At 35.1% G+C, this 19,410-nt stretch overlaps 1 protein-coding gene across 6 annotated transcripts in view; it reads right to left on the bottom strand.

The window, feature by feature from the left end:
• LOC106673128 (LIM/homeobox protein Lhx5) overlaps positions 1-19,410 on the bottom strand; it is a 301,938-nt gene that overhangs the window by 138,544 nt on the left and 143,984 nt on the right. For 3 of the 6 annotated variants that reach the window (XM_024227614.1, XM_024227617.1, XM_024227618.1), the window contains exons 6-8: positions 18,748-19,012; positions 13,112-13,285; positions 2,055-2,944 (exon numbers count right to left, since the gene is read on the bottom strand). In XM_024227614.1, the coding sequence (XP_024083382.1) occupies positions 2,868-2,944; positions 13,112-13,285; positions 18,748-19,012 (516 nt within the window). In that variant the 3' untranslated portion in view covers positions 2,055-2,867. Of the gene's footprint in view, positions 1-2,054; positions 2,952-13,111; positions 13,286-18,747; positions 19,013-19,410 lie in introns of those variants that run through there. The other 3 variants (XM_024227615.1, XM_024227616.1, XM_014405128.1) reach the window with 3 other exon arrangements.

A 19,410-nucleotide genomic window follows, 5' to 3' on the forward strand; every position in this document is an offset into this window, starting at 1 on the left:
GATAACCGACTTAAAGAAGTCGGTGTCAAAATATATAAGGTCGAAAAAAAAACTCATGAGCAAGAAGGAAAACTTCCGTAGATAAATTTTCTCCACTGCGACCTATAGCTTTTGTCCGTCAAATTAACCCTTTTAACTTCAAATTAAACTTTTTTTAAATTTTAAATTCCTCAACTCTAACTTTAATCCTCTAAAAGAAGTTGTACCTCCAGTTGGGGGACGGGCTTTTCTGATTGGTTTCAAGTGGCATTTGACGTTAGGGTGTATTCTTAGCCTCCTTCTCTCCACAATTTTTTCCTGATGATTTGCCTAAATTTTAAATTGGAGAATCACGGTTGGTGGCATGTAAACAAAAACCGATTCAAGTCGCTTTCAATTTTTATCAATCTAAGTAAGTTGAAAACCAAAAGTTGAATCAGAACACACCCTAAGGTGCGGAGGAAACGAGTATTTCAGATTTGCTACACGTGGCATCTAGCCTCGAGACAAGGGTAGAGGTGCATTCTTAGCCACCTTCTATTTTCAATATTTCTTGATGATTTGCCTAACGTTTTAGACTGAAGAATCAGGTTCGGTGGCGTGTGATCAAGTCTGATTCAAATCGCTTTCTACTGAAATTGTACAACCAAAATGTCGAGTCTTTAGTCAACAAAATTATCAAAAATAGTAATATCTATTACTTCAATCGATTATATTTTAAACGATTACATGTTAACAATCTTTAACATCGATTTTTTTTTTTTTTTCTGTTGTGTGATAAGTAGTATGGTAGAAGCTTTCGAGTACTTGGTTTGTCTAATAAACTCTATAATTAAATCTATATTTATCTCTGTGATCCCTTTTCGAACAAAAATAAATATAGAATTGTCGTGACTTTACTTTTGTCTCGATTTTGTGCTGAAGTAGGGTATAAACCAGCCAATTTTTTTTTCTGTATATCCTTTTAAGGAACGTTGTTATTTTGCCAAACATTTTTTTTTATTAGGTTTCTAAGCTTAGCACTTACCTTTGGTTATATTTGCCAAGTGTTTTGTAAAGTGTATGTTTTTTTGTGTGCTTCTTTACCCCCCAGAGCCCAATGGAAAGAAAGTGCACTACAGCCTTGTACGCAAAATTTCCATCGTTTTAAATTCATTTTACACCATCCTATTTGGAAAACTGTCGATATTATTATACAGATTATCCGACCAATACGATTTAAATTATTAACAACAAAGGAAAAAGAGAAAAACGGACAAATACAAGGAACAAATTAACACACCCTTTGCCGTTTTGTCATTGGGAGTTCTTCCGCTTATTGCCCGTTTGCCTCAGGTCGTACCGATTTGCCCTATACCCGACCTGGTCTTAATTAACCTTCCGGATTTTCGGTATTGTAACTGGAAAAATCCCATCCGGATTAGATTGGCTCTGTGCGAAAACAAGCCTATAAGGAAAAGTCCAAGAGGAAAACTTATTAAAATAGTGTCGGATTGATTCTAGTGTTTTATAGTTGTAACGCTGACCCACCTGATCAAACACTGACTAACATAGTGCCTTGTATGCAGTTTCTTGGATGGTGTTTTCATCAGCATAGGTTTTTGCCTTCAAAATAAAGGGTTATTTAATTCAAATTAACCTTTTTTAATTTAAAATTAACCCTTTTTATGAAGCCTTGAAAAAATTTAAGAGACGGAAAGGCATCACAAAAACTATATATTGGAGTTTGCTTTAATAAAATATTATTTGACTTTTAGAAGCGTTTATGAACATTAATTAAAATTAAAAGTTACATGAAATTAATGGATTCTTATATTAACTTGAGAATTGACNGACTTTACTTTTGTCTCGATTTTGTGCTGAAGTAGGGTATAAACCAGCTCAATTTTTTTCTGTATACCCTTTTAAGATACGTTGTTATTGTGCCAAACATTTTTTTTTATATCACGTTTCTAAGCCTAGCACTTACCTTTGGCTATATTTGCCAAGTGTTTTGTAGTGTCCGGTTTTTTTTTGTTCTTTTTTTACCAAAGAATTTTTTTTGAAATGTAGTTCTGGGAGGAACAAAAACTAAATTTTTAAAGTTTTTCTAGTACACTATATTTTCCACAAATAACAAGACATTACAATACAATTGAACCAAACATTCTTAGGCTCACCATAACATACATCTATAGTAATATGACAACCATATTTTATTACTATAAACTTTTTTTTGTTTTTTAGACAGAATGGCAATTATATGTTAATTTTGTCATTATATACAAGGTCGATAATGTACACTGTCTACTGGAGAAAGAGAAATTCCAAACTCTCTTCGGTCAAAATAAAAGAAAAAAAAATGAATCTTGATGATTTCGTTTTAAACATGTATTTTTACCTTGTTTTTAGCCAGTTTCGCAAACAAACAAAAGATAAAATAATATAATAATAATAGATAATAATAATAATAATATAAGAAAACATAGAATAACAACATTTATATTTACAACTCTTATATTTGAATATGGCATCTCAATCACTGTACATGCAACATTTGAACCAATGTGAAATACTGAATACATGTATTATAAATGGACGTTTTAAAACTTAAACGTTACTATAAATAAATACAATTGCATAACTGATTATTTAATATAGGAATAAATCAGTTGGGCGGTCCTAAAGCCGTCGCTCATAGCGTTTTCGAAAAATGAAAAGCCTTTTATAAAAATAAAACATCTTGAGAGCATATTTTGTCTAGATATCCCAGGTTTGTCCATTTGTTTTTGTTTTTGTTTTTGTTTATTTTGTCTTCCTTACTGAACCGTTTTATCCATTTCTTAAGTGTGTAGTTTTGTGAAATAAATAAAAAACCTCTTTCGTCCCCGTTTTTATTCCTCCTCGGATCACCAGACGAGACCCTCGCTCTGGAGCGTTGTCGGCGGCTGCTCTGTGAATCCGCTACTCCCGTTCATACCTGTAACTATCGCCTGTATAAGTTGAGCTATGGCTGAATGAACTTTACAAACGCAAGGTGTCTTATTATTTATTAAAACCTCACAAAGTCAGACTCGTAATTGTTGGATTTATCGTTTTCCTTTTACAATCTTTAAACTAACTCACAAGGGACTTGGGACTTAGTTACTTACAGAACGGACATGGGATCGAGGATTTAAATCTAACTTTTTTTGGTGTTAGTATACTACGTCGAAAAATATTGTACATACATTGTCCAACTGTTCTTGCCAATGGCCCAGTATGCTGTTTTTAAAATATATTTTCTGCTTTGTGGATATGTTTTAAGGTTATTTTAATATCATTCTATTTGTTTTTGATCTATGATAAGAAAATAATATTCAGGATTGAATTCACTAGTAGAAAAAAGGCAAAAAGGAGGGAAAATTCAAAAGGTGTGGTTGAGATGGGAAGTTGGTGTCCGAGTGGATCGAAGTCACGATAGCTCAAGTGATTAGAGCAGCGGCGTATCAAGCCGAAGATCGTGGGTTCGAATCCCGCTCGTGCCACTGACTTTTTTTATCTCAAGTGAAAACCTTAATTAATTGTAATCCAGGATTGAATTGAATGAGATCAAGTACATAAAAAGTTAGAAAAACTGAAATAACCTACGAGTAAGGTAAGTCAGAAAAAAATTGTTTAGACAAAAACTATTCAGAAAGTTATAAGCTGTTGTAAAGTTTCCGGTAGATCAGTCGAGTCGTTTCTAAGTTATCATTTTTGTGATTTTCCAAAAACAAAACGGCGGCTTTTGGAAGGCGAAAATTTGATTTTGAAAATATATTTATGAAAGCAGGCCACAAAAAATTGTACTTGGAAAAACCAATTCGTTTTAGGAACCCTATAAGTACGAATTTTCACAGTAAACAAAAAATAAACATTTCTTTCTCCGATGTCCAGCGTTTTACTTATAATCAATCGTAACTTCAGTGAATTTTATGCAAATTAAACGTTTTTAGAACCGTTCAAAATCTGAATTTGTTCAGTTTTCATACTGTATCAACATTTTCTGTAAAATAAAGATGAAATTAACACAAATAGCCCCTTCATAACTACTCAGATTAATTTTTCCCAATGTCAGCGTCATGAAAACCTTTCAATTAGTTATTCTTTTTATTTAAGATCTTGTTTGACATGAAAAAGTCAATGGCACGAGCGGGATTCGAACCCACGAACTTCGGCTCAATACGCCGCTTCTCTAACCACTTGAGCTATCGTGACTACGATCCACTCGGACACCAACTCTCAATCTCAACCTACAACCTTTCGAATTTTCACTCCTTTTTGCCATTTTTTTAAAACATTACATTAATAGAATAATTAATTGAAAGAAGTAATTTGGTGAATTAGTCCACCAAACATAAGTGGGTTATGGACAACCGTTGAAAAACTGAAATACCCTTATTTCAGTATATATCAACACCTTTTGTATTGTTTGTCATTATAAGTGAGAAAAATAAGGATGAAATCGACAAAAATGCCTCAAACGTTTTGTTTTATACTTCCGGTTCTAATTTATATACCAAACCAAGTTTATGCCAGTACATGTAGTTTATAGGCTTATAGTTGTAAAGTTCCCAGTAGATCAGTAGAGGTGTTTCTAATTTTTACATTTTTGTGATTTTCGAATTTTGGAAAGCGAAAATTTAATTTTGAAAATATATTTATGACAGCAGGCTAAAATATTTATTTATGTATTTTATCCAAATTCAACGTTATGAAAACTGTTGGAAAGCTGGAAAAATTTTGGTTTTGGAAAAACCAATTCAGATTCGTTTTAGGACCCTACAAAAACCATTCATACCAACTTTCATAATAACCAAAAAATTGAGATTGTTTGACCGGAATAAGTTCTTGTTAATTTAGTTCCACGATGTCCAGTGTTTCAATTTAAAAAAAATCGTAACCACTGGTTTTTATGCCAATTAAACATTTTTACCACCGTTCAAAAGGTGAATTATCCTTCATTTATCATAAACTTTTGTATTAATGTGTGGTGATTAGTGACCGTTAATCGATAATTATTCAGAAATCGTGAGATGCGGTCTGGTGTGATGTAGGTTTCAGAAAAACATTTTGTTTATCGTGCCAACGTTTCGATCTTTATTGAGCCCTGAAGATGATCTCAATAAAGATCGAAACGTTGGCACGATAAAGAAAATGTTTTTCTGAAACTACGTCATACCAGACCGCATCTCACGATTTCTGAATAACTTTTGTATTGTTCGTCATTATAAATGAGAAAAATAAAGATGGAATTGATCCAAATATTTCAAACGTTTTGTTTTATTGTTCCGGTTCTAATTCATCTACAGCTTTTGCCACATGAGGTTTATAAGCTACTTAATTGCTGTAAAGTTTCCAGCAGATTAGTCGAGTCGTTTGTAATTTTCCATATTTTTTATGATTTTCGAAAAATAACTACGGCTTGTGTAAGGCGGAAATTTGATTTAAACAAAAACATTTATGAAAGCAGGCCAAAAACAAATTGTTTTTCGAAAAACCAATTCGTTTTAGGGTTTTTGTGATTTTCGGGAAACAAAACGGCGGCTTTTATAAGGCGAAAATTTGATACAAAAAATGTTTTTATGAAAGGAACCCAAAAAAATTGATTTAGGAAATACTAATTCAGATTCTTTGTAAGAACCCTACAAAACTCCCTGACATGCCAATTTTCATAGCAAACGAAAAAATAGACATTGTTTTACTGGATTAAGGTCGAGTTAATTTCCTTCTCCGATGTCCAGTGTTTCCATCAGAAAATGCATAACTTCTCCGAATTTTTTCCAATGTCAACAACAGTTGAAAAGCTGAAATGTCCTGCGTTCAGTATATATATATCAACATCTTTTGTATTGTTCGTCATTGTAAATGAGAAAAATAAAGATGAAATTGATACAAATACCTCTAACGTTTTGTTTTATACTTGGCTTCATAATTATTATAAAGTTTCGAGTAGATTAGTCGAGTCGTTATTAATTTTCCATATTTTTTTATGATTTTCGAAAAATAACGACGGCTTATTTTAGAGGCGAAAATTTGATTTAAACAAAAACATATTTATGAAAGCAGCCCAAAAAATATTTATTTTTGGAAAAACCAATTCAGACTCGTTTTAGAAACTCTACAAAACCTTTCAGTACGAATTTACACAGTAAACAAAAAATAAACATTTCTTTCTCCGATGTCCAGCGTTTTACTTAAAAACAATCGTAACTTCAGTGAATTTTATGCAAATTAAACGTTTTTACAACCGTTCAAAATCTGAATTTGTTCTTCTTTCGTACTGTATCAACATTTTCTGTTATTATAAGCAAGAAAAATAAAGATGAACAACAATACCTCAACACAAATACCTCGAACGCTTAATTTTATACTTCCGGTTCTAATTTATTCACGGAGGCCAAATTTACGACATTGCATGTAGTTTACACCGTTCCAAATTCGTGTAAAGTTTCTAGTAAATCGGTTGAGTTGTTCCATAATTAAGACCATTTTTGTGTTTTTCGAGGAGTAAAATCAGAGAAAATTGTAAAAAAAAAAATTTCTAATTTTCCCAAAAAGTCGTATTCGGGGGGTTCAGTGAGAAAAACTCGAATATCACCGTTGGGTTTTGCTAAAAATAAATTTCTAGAGTGCTCTGCTCGGTCATACATGTACCCTAGTACGTATATCATATTATTATAGCTTTATTCCGTCAAATTAGCCCTTTTCACTTCAAATTAAACTTTTTAATTTTGATTTAACCATTTTGTAAAGCATTATAATAAACTTAGTAAAGTTATTTAATTCAAATTAACCTTTTTTTAATTAAAAATTAACCCTTAAAAGTTTGGAGACGGAAAGGCATCACAAAAACTATATATTGGAGTTTTCTTTAATAAAATATTATTTGGCTTTTAAACGACTTTATGAAAATTAATTAAAAATAGAACTTACATAAAATTAATGGATTCTTTTATTAATTTGAGAATTGAAATTCGAATTAAAATGAAAAGCCTAAAATTAAATTTAAAAAAAATTGTAAAATTTTTTAGACCTAAAATAACTAGATTGACAAAAAACTCGAATTAGTACAAAAATAATTTATTTTTATAACAATTGTTTTANTAGTACGTATATCATATTATTATAGCTTTATTCCGTCAAATTAGCCCTTTTCACTTCAAATTAAACTTTTTAATTTTGATTTAACCATTTTGTAAAGCTTTATGCTTTTTCTCAGTATATTTGGCAGTTTATCACGAAAGAAAGGATACAAAAATATTCACCCAACAGGCACTCACAATATTCCAAAGTGAAAAACAGAAATCTGAGAAGCGGTGTGAAGTTCAATAAAGCACGAATCCAAAATAAAATTTAAAAACAGCCATAAAGGTGTTAGAGTATAAAAAATCATGGTAGAATCGATCTACAGAGATCACAAAGTCTCGGTCCACTTTTGACAAAGGGCAGCTCCGATGTACGGACTTAAAGGGCTGTAAAGTTACGATTTTTTCCGCATTGTTTCACGTAGGTCATTGATTAACAAATTCAAGTTGTCTCATTTAGTTCATCGGTGGTTAATAGCTTTTCCCTCCTTATCTCCCCCGGCCAGAGTTGATATCACGTTAAAAACAATCTTCACCCTGTAAACATCCAATTATTTCAGCTTACCCGAAACCGGGGCGGTTTTCCAAGCTTCGCTGGAATAAAGTCTAAGCCGAATCGTGGTTAACCCGCTTGCTAGAAAATCTAGTTTTTATAATTTCCTTTTTGTCGTGTTGAATTTCTGAAGGGGAGATAAGGAAAACATCAAGGAAAGTGCAATTCTTTCAAGGAAACATTAGTCCCAGTTGGGTGGTCAACCAGATGAAAAGTAAATCGTGCATAAGCAATTCGTTTTAATCTTCAGGCTTTATTAAGAGCTTCTAACGCCCAAACCAAGCGGGATTATACGGTACTTTCCTCTTCCTACGAAATATATTAAATTCTTTTTCTTAAGGAAAACAATACAAAATGATAAAACTTGATTTTTTACGTTATAATAAAAATGATAGCAACAATTTACTCCAGGCTTCCAGTCCATATCGGTTTTAGTATATAGTTGGATCGTTTGTCAAGTAGTCGTCAAAGGATTTTGGATCGATTCATCAGTCGTTTCAGCCTTGCATGCAGATACTTCGGCACTTCGTCCGCTGATGGAAAGTTAACGTCGTTGCAGGTTATGTGGGTGGATTTTTCCGCGTTTAATTTCAACCTTTTCTTGCACAAAAATCAGTGTGAAAAACACTAGCCGTGAATAAGCAGAGAGAGTATTGCCTTTACTGCTTAGAAAATCCAGCCATGGTTGTGGTATAACCAGTCAGTATGTCCATATCGGCAAGTGTAGTTGTGGGCAGTCCTTAAGTGCGTATTGGCTTTGTGTAACTGTGGACACACGAATCTTTAAGTCAATATTGGCTCAATGTTCAGTGTAGTTATGGACACACGAGTCCTTACGTCTATACCGGATCAGTGTAGATATGGAAATTCCTAAAGCCCATATCGGCTCAGTGTAATTGTGGACACACGAATCTTTAAGACCATATCGGCTCAGTGTAGATATGGACAGTCCTTAAGCCCATATTGGTTCAATATACATAGCTGTGGACAGTTCTTAAGCCCATATTGGCTCAATATACACAGCTGTGGGCACAGCAATCCTAAAGTCCATATTGACTCAATATACATAGGTGTGGATAGTCCTTAAGCCCATTGTCGACACTTCTTAAGCCCATATTGGCTCAATATACGTAGCTGTGGGCACAGCAGTCCTAAAGACCATATTGGTTCAATATACATAGCTGTGGACACAGTCGTTAAGCCCATATTGGCTCCAATATACACAGCTGTGGGCACAGCAGTCCTAAAGACCATATTGGTTCACAATATACATAGCTGTGGACACAGTCCTTATGCCCATATTGGCTCAATATACGTAGCTGTGGGCACAGCAGTCCTAAAGACTATATTGGTTCACAATATACATAGCTGTGGACACAGTCCTTATGCCCATATTGGCTCCAATATACACAGCTGTGGGCACAGCAGTCCTAAAGTCCATATTGACTCAATATACATAGGTGTGGATAGTCCTTAAGCCCATTGTCGACACTTCTTAAGCCCATATTGGCTCAATATACATAGCTGTGGGCACATCAGTCCTAAAGACCATATTGGTTCAATATACATAGCTGTGGACACAGTCCTTAAGCCCATATTGGCTCCAATATACACAGCTGTGGACACATCAGTCCTAAAGTCCATATTGGTTCAGTGTAAATTTTACTCAGCACTGTATCAATCTTGAAACTGACTTGGCCAAGCGTTTTTTCGTTCCAAGTAGTTCTATCATTTCTCTTTGTTGTGCCGTCGGCGCGAGACAATTTCCAATCATTTTTCCGGGGGCTGTCGGATTTGTAAATATTTACGAGAAAAGATCCAATTGTAAAAGGAAAAGTTGCCTGGCGCGGGTGGGCGAACCGAGGGCCAAAACCTTCGAAACTTCCAAGTTTGTCATCTAAATCGGGGAAGTCTACGATTTCAAACTTGCGAACACTTTAAAATTGAATAAGGAAAATGGAATGGCAGAAGTTTTCCGAGTTTTTTTCTCTCCTTTCCTTTAACCCTCGAAACTCCCAAATCCGAAGAATGTGTTAAGAATACCAGTGTGTTCGGCGGACTTTCTCCCACAAATCTAACAGCTTGCGACGTGATAAATACCAGTAATTTCGTCATCATTGCCAATTGACCATCGCAGTGTTCAAATCAGAAACTAGAATAAGCAACGATACAAATGTGAAATGTAGAAAACTTGGAAAATTTTGAAACTTCTGGATTTTTAACTGTAAAACAACACTTTTATAATTTTTTTTTTAACTGAACCGCATTTATTATTATGTTTAGTTTTTAAGAGCAGGTGATGAAATATAAACTGTAACATAGCTTTTAAAAAATCGCTACCTCTTTCAGGTTACAGGTCCGGACTAGTCTGTTTTTTATTAATTTATAACATGAACCCGAAACACGAATTACGTCCAAATGATTTATAATGAGATAAAAAAGAAAAAATATGAGTCGGATTATTAACATATGATTAATTCCATAGCGACTTAACATGCTTAATCAGTAAGAATGGAAAATTTTAATGAGAAATATTTTGAGCTATGTGAGGTTCGTGTGCACTGGCTGGTCTTCTGGCTATTTTTAGACTGATGCATCGCCTGCTGACGGTTGCTTGTTGGGGACGACAATGGAATAGCAAAAGGTAGTGCATTCGGTTGATCAGATGCAGAGAGCGACGATATAAAATATGGACCGTTATGGCTCGAGTGGTTTAACCGCGTGTGGCACAGGGGACTCCTGTACAAACTAAAGCGTGTCCTTCCAAATACTCTTTACCTAATCCTCCGCTCTTATCTAACAGAGCGGTTCTTTCGGGTCCGACAAGGATCAGATTACTCCGAATACTGCTCTCTGGCCGCGGGAGTACCGCAGGGCAGTGTGCTCGGACCAATCCTCTTCATCCTTTATACTGCAGATACTCCCACTAAACCTACCACCCTACTTGCATCCTTCGCCGATGATACAGCCGTATTATCCTCCAATTCCGATCCTGCGGTTGCTTCGGAAGATCTGCAGGAACATATCTCATGTATAGCAGATTGGTGTAGACAATGGAAAATGAAGATAAACGAAAGCAAGAGCGTCCATGTCACATTTACACTCCGAAGCAAACCTCCTCTCACTATATACTACAATAACGTCCCCATCCCCAAATCCGACTGCGTTCGCTACCTTGGGTTCCACCTAGATTCACGACTAACGTGGAATCAACATACACGACTGACACGACAAAACCTAAACAGACGGTATGGTCTACTGCACAGACATATAGGACGACAGTCTAAACTATCGACAAAAAACAAACTTACAATTTACAAAACATTACTACAACCAATTTGGACGTACGGGATAGAACTGTGGGGAACCGCTAAACCTTCCAATATCCAACGCCTCCAATCCTTTCAATCTAAAGTCCTCAGATCCATTGTAAATGCTCCTTATTATGTCTTCAATGCTACCCTCCACAACGACCTTCAAATTCCTTATATCCAAAAATTTATTCCCCAAAAATTTACCAATTTTCACAAAAAACTTTCCCACCATCCAAATAGTCTTGCCCAAGCCCTGTCCGATAGAACCCATCCCTACAACCCCATAAGGCGTCTTAAGAGGAAATGGCCCCGCGACCTCCTTTCCGAGTGAACTGTAAAAAAAGAAAAAAAAACAAAAAACAAAGTGAAGAGGGAGGATAGCACTGACTATTTTCTCCCCTCAATGTAAATAGTTGTACATATATATAGCTGTTCATGTATCCGCAAATTACATATTGTAAATAATAATTGCAGATTGTAATTTAAAAAAATAAAATAAAATAAAATAAAAAATGGCTCGAAGGCTCAAAAGATCGAGAAGATCGCGTTAACAACTAACTCTGGACCACAAGGTTTGAGGTCCGTGCAGTCTAGCTTTGTGAATTGATTCAGAAGAAAATGAAAGGCGCACGTACTACTTTCGGACAGTCAAGAAGTTGGACTAATTAAGATCCACATAGCCAATACTCCCATACCAGAGTATAACCGTAGTTGATAACGGAATAACATCTCAAACTCCTTTTGTCAGCACTGGCCTTTCTACAATTAAATAGAAGGAAAATATGTACCCTAAGGAAGGTCAAATATAAATCAGAAAACTTGTCAACTGAATAATATGTTGGATTAATTGAAGAACCATATACCCAATACTCCCAAACCAGAGTATTACCGAAGTTGGTCTTCCTCGTACAACGTCATTAGGCATAAAGTCACTAAATGCGTATGCTTTGAATTTCAAACTAGTCCTATGGCAAGAAAAACACAAGGTTACTCGTGAGTTCCGGGACAGGAAGGTATAGAAGATACGAACACGCTGTCCGATTAGCTAAAGAGGTAACCCTCTAACCATTAGACCTCATCTAGAAGCAGCTTTAAAAATGGCTTGAGAAGGACAATTCAAGCAGTGATCAAAATCACCGGGCATAAGACAAGCTAATAGATCTATCTTTCAAAACAGACGGCAAAGGTACGCGCTTTCAGCAGGTAAGATTTGAAGTTTCTGCTATACCATTGCTTTCTTAATTACAACCGACTCGAGATGTAACCTGAGATAAAAAGAAAACCTAGGGAAGGGAATTGCAGCATTGGCAGTCAATGACTTCTTAAGAGAGAAATCGAGTCGATTGAACTGGACTAAATAACTTTGAAAAGTACAATAATATATATTGTAGTGCTTGGGGAACATAAAACATTCGGTTCCTCGCTCTCCATCATCAGTATCATCAACTGCCTACCAAAGAAGAAGGGCAAAGCAGACTCAGAGCCGGTTTTGTCTGAAGAATCAAAGGACTGAGGAAAGTGCTTAGTTTTGATTGCGCACTATCCTAGCTATGGTCATTAACATTAGTTTATAGTCATTAGTTATTAGCTCGCAGTGAAAAGGTTGAAACAATTAGTCGATTCTCCCGTCCCCCAGAAAAGTAAGTCCTCCTCCACGGGAATAGATCCTAAGCGGTTTTGCTCAATGAGGTTGGATAGCGGTTTGAGAATAAATTACCTTAGGTTGAGGGTACTGGTCAAATGAGACATCCCAACCCTCCAGGGGGTGGCTGATGATCTTATGGCTGGGATCTTTATTAAAGGACTCAGGATCGCACCTAGCCGGCCAGAGGTTGTGACATTTCATCTTGGCGCTATCCTCGGATCGTGGTCGTCTAAAGGGCTTCCTAGGGGGATGAGTATGCTTTCCACTCTGTCCGTATTTGTATGTAGTTTGCATTTCGTGAGGTTTTTATACGTAATGTTAGGTTACTCGGTTTTATGTTTAATAGAAATAAATTTAAAACAGGCCGCAATTTCTCACGCTTATCTCAATTATCGCATTTTTTATTGTAAAATGGGAAAGAAGTAAACATAACACACGCGTCAGGGTTGACCGTGGACAGTTGGAATTTATTAAATCCGTTGATCTGGAATCTGTGAGATTTTATCTGTTTTTTTTTTTGTCTATGTCATACCTTGTCCGGTGATGAATTCTGGGCTGTCTCTGTGAGGCGGTGGGAGTAGATGTGACTGTGGTTCGTTTTGGCCGCCGCCCCCCATGAAGCCGCCTCCGCCGCCCTGGCCGCCGCCTTCCCCGCTCACGAATTCGGGTGTCATTCCACCTAGGCCGCCACCTTCCATCCCTCCACCTGGAAACGTAAGGCGTCTTTAAAAAAATAAAAATAAATAAATATGAATTTTCATGGCGATCGAAAAGAAGACATTTTTTCGCTGGGGTTCGTACGAAGGAGGCAATTTTATTTCTCATTTTCTTAAAAATTCTTAACTCGGATTCATTTTACGATCCATATAAAACCCTTAAATATGAATTTTGACATCAAACAAAAAATAGGCATGGTTTGACTGGGTTGAGTTCCGGGTTAATTTCTTTCTCCGACGTCCAATGTTTCACTTAAAAAATTCATAACTTGTCTGGATTTAATCTAAATTCAATGTTATTACAACCGTTCTATAGCTATTACGTGTAGTTATGTATAGGCTTCTAAGATTGCAAATTATTTTATTTTAAAAAAGTGCAAATATACAGGTATTTAACTTTATGCTTTAAAAAAGGGTTTATTTGAAGCTAAAAAAGGTTGATTTTTTCAATTAAAACGGGTTAATTTGAAGTGTACAANAAATTGAAACTAAAAGTTTTCATTTTTTAATTAAAAAGGGTTAATTTGAAGTTAAAAAATATTAATTTGAAACTAAAAAGGGCTGATTTTTAATTAATCCGTGTTAATTTGAAGTTAAAAAAAGATTAAATTGAAACTAAAAGTTTTCATTTTTTAATTAAAAAGGGTTAATTTGAAATTAAAAAATATTAATTTGAAACTAAAAAGGGCTGATTTTTAATTAAACCGTGTTAATTTGAAGTTAAAAAAAGATTAAATTGAAACTAAAAGTTTTCATTTTTTAATTGAAAAGGGTTAATTTGAAGTTAATAGTTAATTAAATTTAAACTAAAAAGGGTGATTTTTCAATTAAAACGGGTTAGTTTGTAAGTAAACAATGTTAATTTGAAATTGAAGAGGTTAATTAGAAGTTAAAAAGGACCAGTTTGACTTGAAGCTACATCTATGATACACATACTAGGCTGGCAGATATATAGTACGTGTATAATCTAGCAAAGCAGACTAGAAATTTTTTTCGCAAAAAACAAAGTTCGTGCTATTCACCCTGAAACCCTCCCCCGAAGACAACTTTTTGGAAAAATAAATAAAAAATTATATCCAATTTTTCTCCTTCGTCCTTAAATGACCTGATTTGTATTTCGAAAATGACACAAATCGTCGTAATTAACTCAACAGATATACGGAAAGCTTTACAGCGATTTAGAGCCCTCTTAGCTACAGACAATGGCATAACATTGGCTTCTATGAATAAATTAGAACTGGAGTTGTTAAACAAACCGTCTGAGAGGTTTTCGTTAATTTTTATCCTTACTTTTCTCATTTATAATGAAATAAAATATAAATTATGTTGAAATAGCCTAAAAGACAAATAATGCAGCTTAACAATGGTAGTCAGAACATTGAATTTGGATAAAATCCAAAAAAGTTAGGAATTTTTTAAGTGAAACGCTAAACATTGGAGGACGAAATTAACCCGGAATTCAATCCAGTCAAACAATGTCTATTTGTGGTTTGCTATCAAAATTTTTAAAACAATCTGAATTGTTTTTTTCCCATTTTTTGGCCTGCTTTAATTTTTTTAAATCAAATTATTTGCTTCCAAATGCATTAGTTTTGTTTTAAAATAACAAACCGCCGTAATTCAGGAATAAGTTAACCGTTCTACTGGAACCTTTGAAGGGATCTAGAACCCTCTGAACATTTTTATTTTTCTTATACTAACATAAAATATAAAAGTTATTGATAGAGTCTAAAATATAAATAATCCAGCTTTCCAGCATAACGTTGGATTTGGATAAAATACATTTTTAAAAAAAATTTGGCCTGCTTTCATAAATATATTTTTAAATCCAATTTTCACCTTCCAAAAGCGGTCGTTATTTTTCGAAAATCACGAAAGTATGATAAATTAGAAACAATTCGACTGATTTACTGGAAACTTTACAACAGTTAAGAAGCCTATAAACTACATATAATGGCATAAACCTGTCTCCGTAGATAAATTAGAACGGAAATATAAAATAAAACGTTTTTATGTAAGGTTTTGGTTGAAATGAAAAAGCTAGTGTCACGAGCGGGATTCGAACCCACGACCTTCGGCTAAATACGCCCCTGCTCGAACACTTGAGCTATCCTGACTTTGATCCACTCTGACACCAAGTGGTTGAGAAGCGACATATTTAGCCGAAGGTTGTGGGGTCGAATCCCGTTCGTGGCAATAGCTTTTTCATTTCAACCAAAACCTTACATAAAAAGATTAATTAATTGAAAGAAGTAATTTGGTCAATAGACCACTAAATATAATGGACAAATCAAACGTTTGAGGCATTTTTTGTCGATTTCATCATTTTTCTCATTTATAATGACGAACAATACAAAAGATGTTGATATATACTGAAAGCAGGACATTTCATTTTTTCAATGGCAATTTTTTTATTGAAACACTGGACATCGGAGGAGGAAATTAACTCGAACTTATCCAATAAAACAATGCCCATTTTTTGTTTTCTATGAAAATTGGCATGTCAGAGAGTTTTGTAGGGTTCTTACAAAGAATCTGAATTAGTTTTTCCTGAATCAGTTTTTTTGGTCTCCTTTCATAAAAATATTTTATGCATCAAATTTTTGCCTTACAAAAACTGCCGTTTTGTTTCCCGTAAATCACAAAAGTAATGATAACTTACAAATGACCACTCATTTTCTGGAAACTTTACATGAGTTTGGAAGCCTATAAACTGCACGTAAAAGCATAAACCGGGTCTCCATAAATAATACAGTACTGAAGATATAAAAGAAAACATCCAAGAGGGTTTTTGTTTATTTCATCGTTATTTTTCTCAATTTGACAATATAATAAATAATTCAGCTTTCCAACGGGGTTGAACCTGGATAAAATAAAGTTTTTTAAAATTTTTCAAGAGAAACGCTGGACATCAGAGAAAAAAGTCTCCCCGAACCCAATCCAGTCACAAAATGTCTATGTTTTACGAAAATTTATATTTAAGGGTTGTAATGTATTCCTAAAACGAATCAGAATTGGTTTTTAAGCTTAGTTTACATTTTTGTTTTATAGCTTTTGTAACTTTCTTGCAACTGGTTTCATTTAATAGAATCTTATCGTAGCATGAACAAAACAAAAAAAAATCGAATGGCATATAATAACCTTAAAATATATGCACTTAGGCAGAAAATAAATTGTAAAAAAAGCATGCTCGGCACCTAGGTCAGTTAGTACATTGATGAACGGCCGATTTCTCTGGGAAGTGGAGGTAATATGGAACAATTCCTTCCAACCACAATCCATAATCCAATCCAAGAAAGGCGATGTGAGAGACGCTGATGACCGCCATTTAAAAATAATAACACATACTCCTCGTTTCAGGCCAAAAACCTCTTAAAAGTTGATGTTTTCCCAGGTTCAGTGTAAATTTTATTAAAAAGGCGTTTTTTAATATTTCCCAAGGCGGCTTATAAATTGAGATTTACCGTCCGTTTAGCGTGGGTGGGTTGAGTTTCTGAATGTCCGGACCGTGTACAGAAGGAGTGCTGTTTTGACAAGTCCGCTACGAGGAGAGAGAGTTATTAAACCGTTGAAAGGAACAACGAAATTACCAGCACAGACTCAAGGCCAGAGGCAAGAAGATGAAGATAAAAAAGGAAAACAGTTTTGGTTTTGATGCTAGTCGTTTTCTGTCGGACATTAATTGCTGTTGCTTTTTTACTTTTTCCTCCTTTCAACAACGGAACTCGCCAAACGAACAAAGAGATCCAGAAAGTAAATTAAAAAAATCTTACATGTTAAAAGACAGTGAAAAGGGCTGAGACAAAATGCTTTACCAAACCAGACAAAGGTAAATTTAAGGAATCCTTATCGACTTTGATCAAAAATTAATATAAACAATTTGGCTTCACATAACTTTGCAATTGTTTATGTGTGTTGACACTCAATCAAATTTGTTATATAATGTAAGGGAATAACTCTAATATAACTTTTATTATATTGTTCCCGATTATCCTGGTCCGCTTAACCTCGCTGCTTTAAGGTGGCCATTCACGATCGCTCCAAATGGAACCGCGCCAAGCCGTATAGCTCCATTTGGAGTGACTGAAATTTGAGGGGTCATTCACGACCGCTCCACAGCCAGTCGCTCGGAACGTCNTTGGAGCGATCGTGAATGGCCACCTTTAACAGGCCAGACGTATTTCGTCATTACTCCAGTGGTCTGTGAATGACCAAAACGACTGCAGGTTCGCGAAACCTTAGTCAAAAACCTTTATATGAGAAAAAACCCGTTTTTATACACCGTGTCAACTTAATAATGTGATTTACTAAAAAAAATTTAGATGAATTTAATTCTTAATTAAAGGTTGCCAGTTGATTGGCTCCATATAGAGAGCACTGTAGAAATGAAATATTAGAATCTAGCTTGAGCACAGCAAAGTGTTTTATTTAGGTACCAGGGATGTTTTATTGTTTACTTGGTAGAAATATATTTTTGTTTTATAAGAGTGAATGAATTTATTAGAGTGAAGATTAGAGATTAGATTATATAGGAGCCTCTGTAAGACTTCTGCACCGCGACCAGTATTGGTCTATTGGGCATTTCCATTTTTTATCTAGAGCTCTTCGTTAAGCTTGATGCTTTTTACCACACTCCAAAGCTAAAAAAAAAGAAATATCGTTTTGTATTTTAAGAGTGAATGAATTTATTAGAGTGAAAGTGCAATACCAGTTAATGGAGGAATATCAATAATCTACCATCCTACTTGAATAAATGGTATGTAAATAGACAAGAATGTATTTCAGAATGAACCATAGTCCAGACTTACAAACTGCATGATTTGTGGTTGAAATAACTTAGCTGTTGACCTAAGTCTAAGTTAGCCTAAGTTCGGTGGCGGGACAAATAAATCGAAGCTCTTACCATAGAATGTCAAAGGCTTGATATTTTATTGAAAGTTGCCAGTTGACTGGCTCCATATAGAAAGCTTGCAGCAATCGCCCTTGAGCACTATCGTTTTTTGTTTCCTTTTGCGTGCCCTTAGAGTGAATGTGCAATGGGTGTTGGAGGAATATAAATTACTCCACTAACCTACACTAATAAAATGTATGAAAATAGAAAAAATGTATTTAGGAATGAACGAGAGTGCACGCTTTGGGTTTGAAATGACATATATGTTGACATCCCTTAGAGCTACGCCATGGGGACCATATAAGACTAAGGTCTGATTTTGGGTAATTTTGTAAATTCCTTTGGGCTGAAACACAAAATTTTCTTCTTATTTGAATCAGGCTTTTTCCATTTTCCCTGAATTACAAAATCTTAATGTCTTTAATGGATCGGAAAACAAATGCCGTTAGAAGAGAATAGCGTGCGCTGTCATCATTAAACCGAATTGGACAAACGCCTGCCCCGGGTCATAAATTAATACTTCAAAGGGCGTCAAGGGAGAAGAAAATATAAAAAAATCACCTGTGGGGTTGAAAGGCGGCGGTGGTGGATGGTGTCCTCCGAAGAACTCGTGATGGAATCCTTGAGGTGGTGGGTAGCCGAAGTCGAACTTGGCGGCGTCGGAGGTGAAATAGGGAAATCCGGGTGGACCCTCTTCCAAGCCGCCGGGGCTCAGGTTCATCGGGAAGCCGCGCATTTTCCTGGTCCCTCCGAAAAACGGACCCCGTCCCATAGACGTCAGCTGCTTCAATCTTCGTTCTTTACTCCTTTTGTTTTGAAACCAAACCTGGAACAAAAAAAGTAAACGATGCCGTCAGTTTTATAATTCGTGTACAAGAGGTAGAAAATTTGATTTTCTATTATAGATGGATTTTCGTTAAGAACCAGGTATAATTGGGCTACATATTTCTCATTTTAGCGGATATTTTAATTTTTTATCAGTATAAAAACAACATACAATATTTGAATTTAATGTATGGTGATTAGTGACCGTTAATCGATGATTATTCAGAGATCGTGAGATGCGGTCTGGTGTGATGTAGGTTTCAGAAAAACATTTTTTTTATCGTGCCAANCTCCTTATTCACCTCTTTATGTTACGGCTTTGTTTATTTTTTCCAGGCTTCTTTTCGGAAATAGTTGCTAAATCCATTTATTGTTAAGTTTTATAAGTTGGCCTGCTAG

This window comes from Cimex lectularius, unplaced genomic scaffold, assembly GCF_000648675.2.
Source record: "Cimex lectularius strain Harlan isolate CLEC.00 unplaced genomic scaffold, Clec_2.1 scaffold160, whole genome shotgun sequence".
Taxonomy (NCBI): Eukaryota; Metazoa; Arthropoda; class Insecta; order Hemiptera; family Cimicidae; genus Cimex; species Cimex lectularius.